At 44.2% G+C, this 13,931-nt stretch overlaps 1 protein-coding gene across 10 annotated transcripts in view; it reads left to right on the forward strand.

Annotated features, from left to right (window-relative positions):
* Positions 1-13,931, forward strand: part of clec16a (C-type lectin domain containing 16A) — a 55,600-nt gene that overhangs the window by 24,404 nt on the left and 17,265 nt on the right. For 6 of the 10 annotated variants that reach the window (XM_030377816.1, XM_030377799.1, XM_030377794.1 and 3 more), the window contains 4 exons: positions 318-429; positions 872-999; positions 1,926-2,045; positions 9,567-9,676. In XM_030377816.1, the coding sequence (XP_030233676.1) occupies positions 318-429; positions 872-999; positions 1,926-2,045; positions 9,567-9,676 (470 nt within the window). The remainder of the gene's footprint in view (positions 1-317; positions 430-871; positions 1,000-1,925; positions 2,046-9,566; positions 9,677-13,931) is intronic. The other 4 variants (XM_030377834.1, XM_030377855.1, XM_030377863.1 and 1 more) reach the window with 1 other exon arrangement.

Consider the following 13,931-nt stretch of genomic DNA (forward strand, 5'->3'; position numbering starts at 1 on the left):
TCTGTTTTATAAACCATGAGTCCACTCTATTTGCATTCTCAAGTAAGAGTAACTGAAGCAGTATGACCGAAACCCCTGCTTAATAATGAAATATACTCATCGTGTTCCTTTTGCAGGCCGATAATATAGCAGCAGTTACCTGGAATCCTCGCGTCATGCTTTAGTTATTGTAACGGGCTCAGCCCCGTCTCCCCCTCTTCCAAAGAACTCCAGCCCTCCCACTTGATCGTGCGTGTTTGTGTGTTCCTGTGTGTCTGTGTCTGTGTGTGTGTGTGTGTGTGTGTGTGTGTGTGTGTGTGCGCGTGCCCTCTCCACAGAGATAGAGATGGTCGTGATGGAGAAGTGCAAGGTCTCCGACATGACGGAGCAGAACACCACAGACGAGGAGAAGACGGCAGCGGCCACACGCATGCAGATACACAAGAGCAGGTCTGCCTCCATGGATCTTTGTGTTCATTACATTCACATGCACAAGAGCTGGTCTGCCTCCATGGATCTTTGTGTTCATTACATTCACATGCACAAGAGCTGGTCTGCCTCCATGGATCTTTGTGTTCATTACATTCACATGCACAAGAGCAGGTCTACATTTACATGCACGTAGGATTGTGAATCAAACGCAATCATATTTTCGTTTGGTTCAGAAAAGTTATGATAGATAATGAATTCACTTATTAATTTTAGATTTAAATTTGTATTATTGTTGTTATTCATCTTAGTATTGTTATTACCACTGTTACCATTTATTATGATCATAATTAATGATTGATGATGATGATAAACCCAAATATTATTACTGAAAAATAATATCTGTCGCTTCTGACGTTGGAGTACACTAGCTCAGGCTGTCCGTTAAACCCTCGTTCCTCAGTCCCTGGCTTCCTGTTCTCCCTGGCAGGCCCTTCCTGGACATGGTGTTCAGTGCACTGGACTGCAGCCATGATGACTACCACGCTCTGTTTGTGCTCTGCCTGCTCTACGCTGTGTCCCACAGCCAAGGTGAGTCCCAACCTATGTGGATATCTCTTCTGGGGAAGAGATATTAGAGTCAGGGGTTGTAGGACAAAGGGCCAGTTTTCCCTTCCTGGACTTGATTTAGTGTGTGTGTCTGTGTATGTGTGTCTAAGAGATGTTGTGTTTGTTTGATTTATACTAGCAATATTCCCCCCGTGTGTGTGTGTGTGTGTGTGTGTGTGTGTGTGTGTGTGTGTGTGTGTGTGTGTGTGTGTGTGTGTGTGTGTGTGTGTGTGTGTGTGTGTGTGTGTGTGTGCGCTTGCTTGGTTTTGCTTGAATTTCTGTGGAAGGGAGAGGAGGGTTCATAAACAAAGAGGCCTGTTTCCCCATCTGGGTTTTGGTTAAGAGCTTTTTGGGAGGGGATTTTCTGGTGCTTTTCAAGGACACTAAGTGTACTTAAAAAACAGAGTTCACACGCCCGGGCTTGTTATTTTCTATAAGGTAATGCTGCAATTTGATTATGACCAACGTTCTGAGCTCTCTTTTAACAGGACACCCACGTTGCCGAAGGCGAGATATTTAAGATCAAGATGTTTTCTCTATTGGAAAGATCAGCTTTCAAAGAATTCCATCAGACTAGGTCAGGGCTAGGGTTATGCATATTGATATACACTGACTGATGTCCTTTGAATCTACAGCATCAACTGATCCGAGCTACACTTGAAAGGCTTATCGCGGTCACATTTCATCCACTGTTGATTCATTGTTTCAAAAGTCCAACCTTTGGACTCACACTTTCTCTGTCCTGTGTTCTCATGTTCCTTCTTCTGTGTGTGTGTGTGTGTGTGTGTGTGTGTGTGTGTGTGTGTGTGTGTGTGTGTGTGTGTGTGTGTGTGTGTGTGTGTGTGTGTGTGTGTGTGTGTGTGTGTGTGTGTGTGTGTGTGCGTGCGTGCGTGCGTGCGTGCGTGCAGGTATAAACAGTGCCCTCCTGGAGCGCCTGCAGCTGCCCGTGCCCCAGCAGGAGAGGTGCTCTTACAGCCAGGGGCTGGTGGAGCGGCTCATCAGGGTCACCAGCCAGGCCTCCCAGCCCGGTAACACACACACTCTCTCATTAACCCAAATACACACATCCCAAACAAATGCAGACTTCACAGTACAGCCATGAATCATAAACGGGACGAGATGTTAACTGTCCGCTATGCCAATAGTAGTATTGATGCTCACACATGAGTTGATGTTGAGAGTGACGTGGAAACCGACATGGGAAAGTCGACATTTCGGGACGCATCCTCAGTAGTGTACCTTTGAATCAGTGTGTGTTTTTCGACTAGACACCCTCATCAAAGGTGGCCAGCTACAGGGTGATCAAGCCTGAGCTTGTGTCTCAAGCCCAATCATGATGATTGCGTGGTTGTTGGCGCAGCCCACGGGACTATGCGAGGCAGGGGGGTCCTCTTCCCTGAGTCAGGCCTGGAGCTGATCGCTGCCTCGTTCACCCTCCTCCTGGAGGGTTCTAACCTGGGTTCTCAAGTGGCTGGTGGGGGTGGGGATAGGGGAGCATGTCATGTTGCTGTTCTATGAGCCCAGCAAGGGTCCTTCCGCTTGATCCATATCAACACTGGCTATTTTTAGTGGGAAACTGCAACAGCTTATAGTAGTCAAATTAATAAAAATGCATACTTCTTTTAATGTGGCATGGAATTTGTCTCAGTTTCTGTGCTACTGGTGGTACCGATGGATCAACTGTCACTTTGTGCGTGCAGCCATTCACCTTTCCAAGTCCTTTGAAAAGATCTCCATACTCCGCAAACAGTTTCTGAAATCAATCTGCTGAGTGCTTGATTGTTTCCACAGTCGCTTTTTTTTCCAGTATATTTAGTGAGAAGCTAGACACTCTTCCTAACAGTGCTTCTACATCTCCTCTGATCACATAGACATCATCTTTTACTTTACTTTTTTTCCAGTAAAGTTCTGCTTCAAAAAATCCTAAGCAGGGTACAGGTTTTTTTTTTGTCCATATGCATAGAACTTCTTGTTTGTTGGTCTCAGCTTTGTCTTGCTATTGAATAGTCTAGTGGAAAGTCCATCTCCAATGAAGTTTTTGCCACTTCCTGTATCAATGACCATTTTCACACTTTGCGCATTAATCTGAATCGTTTCTTTGCCTTCAGGGTCAATTGAGTAAAGAAATTTGTCTGAATCATCAGAATTTCGCTCATCGACTGTCCTAATGAGCTTTTCTGACTACACCTGGTCTGACTTCCTCTGCTTTGTATCACTTTTACTACTTGAGTCTTTTCCTCCTTTATGGCGGTTCTTTTTTATACGAATGCACCTTTATTGGAAAACGCTGCATAAGGAAACAACTCTGCATTCCTGCTCCAAATTCCCCTTCAGGAAGTGTATTCTGTTCAGGCGGGAACCTTGTAACATGTTTCCATTCCTCACTGAAGCCTCAAGATGTTGACAGACTTGTTATATTGACTGTGGTTTACGTTTTGATGAGCATACCTAGCTCTCTCATCTGACAGAAATCCACAATACTTTGAACATAATACTTATATTCAGTGAATCCATGAATCTGTTGCATTTAAGCTAAAAACAGGAGTGTTCTCTTTCTGTTGTCCTAAATTGACGGGCCGGTCCTATTTGAGGCGTGTTTAAGAGCGAATGAGAACGAACGCACTGTGATTGCTCTGAATGACAAGCTCAGGAACCAGGAACCACCTGAAGAACATTCACCCACCCATTATATAAAAACAAAATTGCATTAGGGTCGTTTTTTCTTTCTTCAGATCAACAGATAATCTGATGCCTCTAAAAAACAGGAAGATAGCCTAATTATTGGACTTTGTAGGCTACTGTTTAGTCTCTTTTGTCGAATGACGGATTTGTTTCGTGATCAGATCATCCCGGTGGAGAACAGAATCTTCTCTTAATTCCAGCATATTTCACCAAGCGATGAAACCAGTGGAAATGTTTTGATGTGAGGCTCTTTCCTAACTTTTAGCATTCATTTTTTAGCCCCCTACCTCCTTTTGGAGGTAGGGGCTTTGCCTTTTGCCAGCCCACCATGGGGAATAAGTATTGGTTCTTCATTACTTGCCTGGTTAAATAAAGGTTAATAAAATACTAAAATACCTGGTTTCTGTTACTTCTGTGTTAAGATTTCGCCATGGGAAATGGTTAGTTCTTTGGGAATTACATGGAAATATTTTTTAACTCTGACTGTGGGTGACCATTGATCATTTCAAGAAGAGAAACCCAAGTACTGAAACCATACCAATAAAGAAAAAATCCAAATGCCATCAGCTCCAACACAGGCCACAGGATCCTCTTAACAAGAACCGTTTACTTTTCCATAGAACAACCACAGAATGAACTCTGATGAGGGCTAGACTCAGTCCCGCTCCCCCTCTGGCGGTCTGCGAGTAGGCCTACAGGCCATGACACAGGAAAGTAACATTGTTAGTCATTAAAATTGTATGGAACAGGTAATATTTTTTTCAATATTTTGAAGACTGTGTGTGTGTGTGTGTGTGTGTGTGTGTGTGTGTGTGTGTGATCATCGAAAACCATTAAATTGCAACGATATCGTTAGAAACCCTCTACAACTAGTACATAACATGAATTAATTTTTGACCGCTACAGGGCAGCCGTTGCCGATTCTCCATAAGAATCTATAACAAGACTTGGACAGGGTAGGCCCGCGCAGAGCAAGAGATTAAATGTGTTGTTGCAGCAGATTGGTTTTGATCTTCTTTCCTTTTTTTCCCTTTTTCAGGGGCAAATGATCGGGACACCTTATCGTCCTGTTGTTTAGGCTCCTGTTGCCAGGAATTAGTGGGCAACTCTTTCGGCCGCTTCAGAGACTGATCTTATTGTCTGTCGCAGAGCTTGTCCATGGATACCAAGGTCTTTCAGCAAACTGATGGTGGCAGAAGCCCCAAAACCTCTACATCCTACTTCAACCGGATAGATTTTCGGATCCCATCCTCGTAGCTGCGCGTGTGCTGCCAGTTCTGTGAGGCGCCGTTTCTTGCGCTCATAGGCCTTTTCAGTTGAATTCTCCCATGGGGCCGTGAGCTTTATGATGTTGACAGACTTCAGTGAAGGGGACCAGAGTACCATGTCTGGTCTAAGGGTGGCGGCTGCAATCTCAGGTGGAAAGATCAGTTGCTGGCCGATATCGACTAGCATCTTCCAACCCCGGGCCAGCTTCTAGTTTGGGAGGGGGGTGGTTGGGCTTTTTCTGTCCCTCTCGGATGAATGTTGGTGCTGTGATGGGATTTGTTGCTCTTAGGGGCAGGGAGATTGTGGTATTCCTTTTGCTCTCCAAAGCTGCTGCCAGATTCTGGAGGACCTGGTTGTCCCTCCAGGTGTAGCGGCCTTGTGTGAGTCATACCACCGGTCACGATGTGTTGGAGGTTTGGCAGAGGGCACAGGTTGGGTCCTCGCCATACCACTGGTGGAGGTTTTTAGGAGATGGGAGCACATCATACGTAGCTCTGATGACGGAGCTGATGTTGCTTGCCTCCATTTCCCAGAGCTCCTTCCAGCTGATCTTTCTCCTCTCCAGGCCTTCTCACCTCATCCATTGTCCCCAGGGCTGATGTAGTATGATGCGCCGCATCGGATGATGTCCATTTCCGTCCAGTTAACAGGTTTGGTACAGCTTTACTGATGGTCTGGTCTCTGGAGTCCTTCAAATTCGTATGGAGTCTCACTTTAGAGCACTTGTACTCTTCAGTGAGGCTTGTGATAGGCAGTTCAAGGACCCATTGGCCGTAGAGGCCGATGTTAGTTAGACAGCGCGGGACCCCAAGCTATTTCTTCATGTATGAAGTCATAGTTCACTCCATCTCATCCACAGTTGTTATTGGGACCTCGTAGATAGTGAGTGGCCACATTACCCGAGGGAGAAGCCCAAATTGCAGGCACAAGAGCTTAAGTTTCCCTGGAAGCAGTGTGTTGTTGATGTTTTCCAGACTGTTGGTGATGTCCTGACTTATTTGCTGCACTTGGTCTTTGTCCCTGAGGCTTGCTGCGTCGTACCATCTTCCCAGGCTTTTGATGGGTTGCTCAGACACCGTAGGTATTGGGTCGTCACCAATGCAAAACTTCCCGTTTTTGAGCTTTCTCTTGACTATTGAGATGCTTCGTGACTTGCTCGGCTTGATTTTCATCTGGGCCCACTTGATGTTCTCCGGCAGTTTTCCAAGGAGCCACCTGGTGCATGCTGCATTAGTGGTCAAGTGGTCATGTCATCCATATATGCTCGGATAGGTGGAAGGCGGATCCCGTTCTTAGCTCACTCGGCCCCCAGCACCCACCTTGAGGCACTGATGATGACCTCCCTGGCCATTGTGAAGGCCATGGGGGAGATTGTACAGCCTGCCGTGATGCCTACTTTTAGGCGTTTCCATGAGGTTGTAAAGTCGGCTGTTATGAAGCACAGCTGCAGGTCTTTGAAGTAGGCTTTCACTAGAGTAGTGATGGATGATGGAACATGGAAGAAGTTGAAGGATTCCCAGAGGAGCTTATGGGGAACTGATCCAAAGGCATTGGCCAGGTCAAGGAAGGTGACATGGAGGTCTCTTTTGTCCTTCTATGAGCTTGGATCTGGTGCCCGATCATACTGGTATGCTCCAAGCAACCAGAGAACCCAGAATTACCGGCCTTCTGCACGGATGTATCGATGTATTTATTCTTCACCAGGTAGATGGACAGCCTCTGCGCGATCACGCTGACAAAAGATTTTCCCCGCAACGATGAGAAGGCATATTGGTCGGAACTGACTGATGTCTGCTGTATCCTTCTCCTTGGGAATTAGCACACCTCCAGCCCTTCGCCACACCATAGGTATTATTCCCTTCTGCAACACAATCCTTATGAGCCTCCAAAGATAGCGTAGAACATCTTGAGCGTTGTTATAAAGCTTATACGGTACTCCATTGGGCCCAGGGGCTGATGCTGATCTTGCACTCCGTACTGCATTCTCTGCTTCCTTCCATTTTGGTGGGCCAGTCTGCAGGTGGAATTCAGCAGGTTGAATAGGTGGGATGTCATGTGAGATAACTAGCTGTGTTCGTGCCTTTTCGTGTCAGAGTGGACCTTTTCCAGATGTTCTTCCAGTTCTTGCTTTGGTGTTTTCAGGGTTCCGCTTTTTTCCTTAATGAGGAGATCTTTGACAAACTTTTTTATAGAACCGTGTTCTTGTGCGTTCCTTCCTCTTATGAAGTTTCCTGAAGTTCTCTGCTCTTCGCAAGGTTGCCAACCGGCATTTGAAGTCCCCCTGGGGTAGCATGAGACCATCTCTCTCTGCATCAGAGGCGTTCTTCCAGAGCTTTCTCAGCTGCCTTCTCTCTCTGACCAATCTTTCGATCTCTTGCTGCTTCCTGGATTTGGCTGGTGCTGATGTTGCTTTGTCGCTTCTCCTTATGTTCAATCATGGGCGTCAGTTTGGTTTGAAATGTGCTGGGGACAGAGACGCATTCAGAAGTGCTGGGTAAAATGAGGATGCACTCTTTTTTTCTCTCTTTAGTGCCGGTAATGAAAGGTTCTGAAAGACGGCATAACCATGTAGCTAATTATTAAGGTATAAAATGTATACAAAATCTGTCTGGCACGTTTTATGAAGAAAACGTTTCCAAAAAGCATCGGACATATGACCCACTATGTTCTGCCACATGTATCCCATGTTGACAACGTGACATGATATGGCTAAGCTAATAACATTAACAAGAGGAGCTAGGAAAGGAAATGAACTGCGTGTTTAAGTTCAGAAGGGCCAAACGTGTGGCTACACACAGCACTACAAAAGTCGTCAAGATTGAAAAAGAAAAAAATATTTGTTGCACAGCTGAACGCTGTATCACATCAGCTGGCTGTTCTCAATTCATAAAACACATTCCATAAAAACTAGCCAACATCAGGCATTCTGACCAAAACTCATGCACTCCCCCCCACAATTATTCCAGAATTCAAGCAAAGGAAGAATGACCAAAAGTTACTTTGTGTCAACAAGAGACTAACTCCACGACTATCAATTGCAAGTTAAAACAGCCGACCACTTGAGTGCAGAAACACAAAGGACCTCACCACAGCACCAGCAAATCTTAGGCAATAAACCTCTGACCTTTATTTATGTGGCAGTGGTCTGCAGATGCATCCCGTGGTATAGCCTACCACATCCATTTAGTTCAACAGGTTATCGTTCTGATACTGTCCATGGTACTAGCAACCTGCTCTGGTGCTTTTTACCTATTCAGGCTAAAATGACTGGATTGTCTGATGCCTCATCATCCCAGCCTCATTGGTATTATTAGTAATGGCTACTTGCCAAATCGAAAAAATAACTTCACACAGTGTGTCTTTTTCCAATGTATTTATCAATCGTAGCGTTGATCAGCAGAGAAGTAGTTCGCCAAAGTCGTTGACGTCGCTTAGCAACCGAATACGCTGGGGTTGATAAGTTACCGGACTGCAGAGTGATACAGATGACGTGAATCAGAGGCAAAAAGAAACACTTTCCTTAACAGTGGTCAAATATGCTGGGTGAGCATTCCATTGAATTAAGAGCCGTGTAATAAACAAAAATAATTGACAGCTGAACGTAAGGAAGGCCCATGCAAGTCAATGGAGCAGTCTACTGCATTGAGAAGAGCCGTGTAATAAGTAAGGGAAAATGTATAGAACGCCGGTCATTATCGGGAAAATAAACCCCGACAGGGCGAACAGGACACCGACGCGCAGCAAAGGTGTCTTGCTTCGCCCTGAAGGGGTTTATTTTTCATAATGACCGGCGACGTTCAATACATTATCCCGCTTATTACACTGTCACTTGCCAAAACGAAAACATAACTTCGCATGGTGTGTCTTTTTACAATTTATTTGTTACCAGCATTCGTAGTGTTGATCAGCAGAGAAATAGTCCGCCAAAGACGTTGACGTCGCTTAGCCACCGAAGACGCTGGGGTTGAAAAGTTACCAGACTACTTGGAGTGCTACTTACTGGGAGTGTTACCAAATACGTCTTTAGAGGCAAAAAGTCCTTTGTTTTCCTTGACAGCGGTCAATTATACCCATAGATATATGTCGAACACCAATATATATATATATATATATATATATATATGGAAAACCACTGGCAGACCTAAATATAACACATGGGTCCCAGAACCACAGTGTAAACACTATAATCAAGGCGGCTGTAGTGGTTGGCAATTGAGGGATGCAGAGAGAGAAACAGAAGAGCAGCCCAGTACACAAGCCCCACAAGAAAGACCCCCCCCACCCCCCTCCTCCCTGCTATGACAATTGGTTCGAGGAACCTCCTATGATTCCTCGAACCAATCAGGGGAGCGAGGCCCTTCATTCGATTTGAACCGGGAGCGGTCCTTAATGTGAATGGGCTGATGGAGAGAAAAGGACCCAGTAACAGATATTCTCACTGCGCCACTCACCCACTAATAGCTGAGGGATTGCTCTGGCCTTTCTTACAAACGGCACTTTAATTATATCTCTCCAATACAAAACTGTTAGTCATGTTTTGTGGAACTGAGGGAAATAATTGTTATTGTGTGTGTGTGTGTGCTTGTTTGTGTGCACAGATGGCAAGGTGCGTCTCGCTACACTTGAACTCAGCTGTGTTCTACTGAAGCAGTCGGTGCTTCCAGGAAACCGCTGTATCATCAAGGACGTGCACCTGGCCTGCATGGAGGTACCGCTCAGACACGCACACACGCATTCACACTGTCACACAAGCCTGCTCTCTTGCACTTCAAATCACACATACACAAACACCTCCCAAAGTCTTACACAAAAGCATATACACACTCCATGAGCGCTGTGTGAGCTTGTCCAGGGCATTTGAGTATGCCGTGATCCACAGCCTCCTAAAACAATTCCTTTTAATGTTTAAGGTACTGTGTGTCAGGAAAGGGAAAAGAGAAAAGAAAGTCCTGCCATGTCTATGCTCAGTTCCAATGAATTCAAATTTATTGAATTTCAATTAATTCAAATTTATTGAATTGCAATGAATTCAAATTCATTGAATTTCAATATTCAATGAATTTGTCATATGCACATTAAAATCGAGGTTGGCAATCAGAGTAAGAATACTAGGGGTGGGAATCTTTTACTATCACACGATTCGATTCCGATTTTTGGGGCTACAATTTGTAAAAAAAATTGGGGCTATAAAAAAAAATAGTGCAGTTATCATGCTGCCTTTTAAATTCTAAGGAAAGTGCCTTTTCCACTGTGTGGACCACAACTACTGCTCTGATAAGCTAGCTATAAAATAAGTTGGAACAAAAATAAAGTGCTTCTGTATAATAAAAATGGTACAGTTGAACAAGATCCTGATTCTGAATCGTAGTAAATGAGAATCGCGATTCTTATATGAATAGATTTTTTGGCACACCCCTAAAGACTACGCTCGACAAAGAGAAATACAATTCCCTTTGTCTTCGTCATTGGGTACACAACTATCAAAAATGCCCTTTGTATTGTCAGATAGAGACACAAACAACACGGGGCCCTTTGTCTCCATCCAAGTATTGTATGGAGGGAAACAGTACATTCCTAGGAAATAAGGAAACAGGAATGGGAACAATACACTAAAAGGAAACGGTGCCCAAATTTGGACCTGCTGAACTGTGATTCAGGGGAACCAGGAGATAACCCTTTAAGATCACTGAGTGAATGTGAGGTCATTCAGCATGGTGTCCGCGTGGTAGTAAAAGGTAGTAAAAAATAAAATCACCACCACCTCAATATATAATGAGTTTCCATTTTTTGCTTAATATTTGTGTTAGCATGTTTTAACTTCATCTAGCCTAAAAAATACAGTATACGGTGCTAACAGGACCTGAACTGAGTACCTGTTAGAGTTGGCGTCGCTGGTTGCTATAGCGAAGCCGGCAATAGTTTCTAGCTCTATGAGAGAATGGGTAAATGCAAGTTTTCACAAACGTGGGTTGATGTTGACGTGGTGGATGGAACGGCATTGAAGCGATTAAATCACACAACGCTTCGAGCATTCACCAGCAGCGGCTTTGTGCAAAGGGGGAGCAGCTCTCTATTAGAGGTCTGCGCGAGACACAATATTCAGTCCCGCTCCCGCCTTGTACAGTACCGCTCCCGCAAAGAACTGTAATTTTTAGTCCCGCTCCCGCCCGCATCTATGATATTATATCCCGCTCCCGCTCGCAAATGCCCGCAAGGATGGATGTTCACTTTCTGTCTCAGGAAAGGCCTTTCCATTGGCTTGGAAAAAACGAGCACGCACATTAGGGTTGCCGCGGTATACGGTATTCGGGTGTTACCGATGTGTTACCCAATTTATTTATTTTTTTTCAGTAATAAAAAACAAATTCAGCAAAAATGAATAATAATTATAATTAAGAAAATGTGTAGAATAGGCCACAGTTCTGCTCTGTGCGGGAGAATTGTCGCGCCGAGAATTTCCGTGCTTCCTTACAAGACCGGTAACCATAGCAACGCCTGTAAACAAACCCCGCGAAGCCCAATCCCTACGTGAGCTCCCCGCGCTACGGCCATCCGGAGGCGCACAGAGCTTTTGGCCGTGATATTATGATATATAAAATTATATTATACTATTATATATATAACGTTATAAGACGCCGAGAATTGGCGCGCTGCCAGCCGCTGTCACCGAGTGTGAGAGGAGAGTTGACGGAGAAGATGGAGGTTGACCTATAGTTTCAAAGTTAATATTGTTTATACCGGTAATACCGGTGTTGACACAAGCGTATTACTTGGTGTGAAAATGTCCACAACCCTAGCGCACATTATTCCTTAGGCTACCAGTATTGGTAACATATTTATTGGTAAGCCTGCATGTTTTCAACCATACTAAACATTAAATAGGCCTCAGTAACTGGAACACGAAACAGTCACATATTAAAAAAATAAAAACTCTGCAGGTCGGTACCAGCACGTCTAAATGAAAAATGAAAGATGAACGGTAAAAGAAACAGCTGCTGCTTCGATCATGAAGGAAGAGTTGTTGGAAAATTAGGTTTTGCTTATGGATGAGGGCTTCATGATAATTTGCATATTTTACTTTACCCTCATATTGATTTGCGGGAGTGCAGTGCATCATCCCGCCCGCCCGCACCCGCAAATGCACCTCCATCCTCCTGCCCGCACCCGCAATGAGCTTTCATTTGTCCCGCGTCCCGCAGGAGTGCAGACCTCTACTCTCTATGTCGTTGTTCTGCGGCGCTAGCATTAGCAGCACTAGGGCTACAGGGATCGCGGCAGTGTCACATTTATACCTTTATAGTTAGTAGTAAGTGGTGCTTTGCATACCCCCCGCCCCGCTGCTTGATGTCGTGTTGGTAGTAAAAAATATTGTGGAGGTAATAAAAAAGGTAGTAAATTAATCTCCACAATTCCTGCATATACCCTGTTCAGGCCCATGTGAGAGCCTGAATGTGTAGTGTTTATTGCATATTCATTCATCATAAATTCATTGATGAGTAAATGACAAACTAATACACAAATGTATGGTTATGTATTGATTAACTTTGTTTAACCATATAAAATGAACTAACTCAATTTATTTATCAATCCTTTAGATCTTTAATTGTCTACTTGTCCATGCGACGCCAAACTCAATCACAATAGAAAATTAAAGATTAGATAATTTTCCTTATCTCGCTTTCATTATCACATGTCCAGATTCTTTCTCTTTCTTTTCGCTCTCCTTCGGTTTCCAAGAAACCACTTTGTTCCACTATCATGTCCCACCACTTTTTCCCACTTTTTTGTCTGTTATTCCTCAATCTTTCCGGTAAAGTGGATTTGAACCTCTGGCCTTATTCTTCCCTTTGCTGTCCTCTTCTCACCAGACTGCGTTTAGTTCCCTTCAGCCACTTGTTTCCATCATGTACAAGTGGGGACCTAAGGTTTGTTTTCACTCCCGTAGTCACACGTTTCCCCATGTGGTCCCGCTCTTAGGGGGGAACAACAAGGCCCACTTGAATTGTTTTCTTCTGAAGTTCCAATTTTATATCACATCTCAAATAAAATAGGGTTTGGCCCAAGATGCTGTGGTGATCTAGACTTTACAGGAATAATAGACGACACACATTAAATACAAATAAAGGACCCTGAAACTGTTTAAATCAAGTGAAGAAATTAACTTGGAGCATAAAATGTAATACGTAAATCAATCGATCAAGTTCCATACGCAAACAAATAATTTTGGGTCTAATAAACATATTTGTTTTTATTCTTCTATATTCAATAGAGCTTTGTTTAGCTCAGCCCTTCAAGGGCACTTTAGGGGCATTCATCGTCCTGGTGATAACGAAACGGCTCGCCTGTGATGACGCGTGTTCCCGACAGCGACCGTTCAGGATCACTGCGTTGGGAATCTAAAAGTTCTACACAGCAGGGCTTTTTTATCCGATAAAGAGTCAGAACTAAACAATAGTAGGATCAGTTTCATGATTGCATGCCTTTATTTCCTTGATGGCTATCACTATCCTTTTGCTTTTATTTATGAGGAGTACATACAGTATTGCCACTGTAAAGGAGGCAACACTTATCTAGAGCTGGTTTACCAGTACACAACGTTTACAATTGAGCAAAGTCTATGCAAACAGACGTTTACAACGTCAATCAATAGTAAAGTATGTGATATGATGGTTGATTCTTATATATTGAGTGAAACATTCATGCTCCACCATGTTCATGCGCGTCAGTAGTAAACCATACGTCACCAACTGGGCAGCTCTGTTATCAAAATCTGGCACCAGTTGCTGAACGGAAGTTGAATCATAACAGCGTCAGGAGGGGTCGTTCACGAGAACTTTCTGACGTCACGAAAATGTTTCCCCCATAATTTCCAGCGATGTGAACGCCCCATTTGTCACGCATGTCCCAAACATGATGCGTCGATACGGCATCAGGATCAGGGCGTTTGTGTGACGGAACATGTT

The sequence above is a fragment of the Gadus morhua genome, chromosome 2, assembly GCF_902167405.1.
Source record: "Gadus morhua chromosome 2, gadMor3.0, whole genome shotgun sequence".
NCBI classification, from domain to species: Eukaryota; Metazoa; Chordata; class Actinopteri; order Gadiformes; family Gadidae; genus Gadus; species Gadus morhua.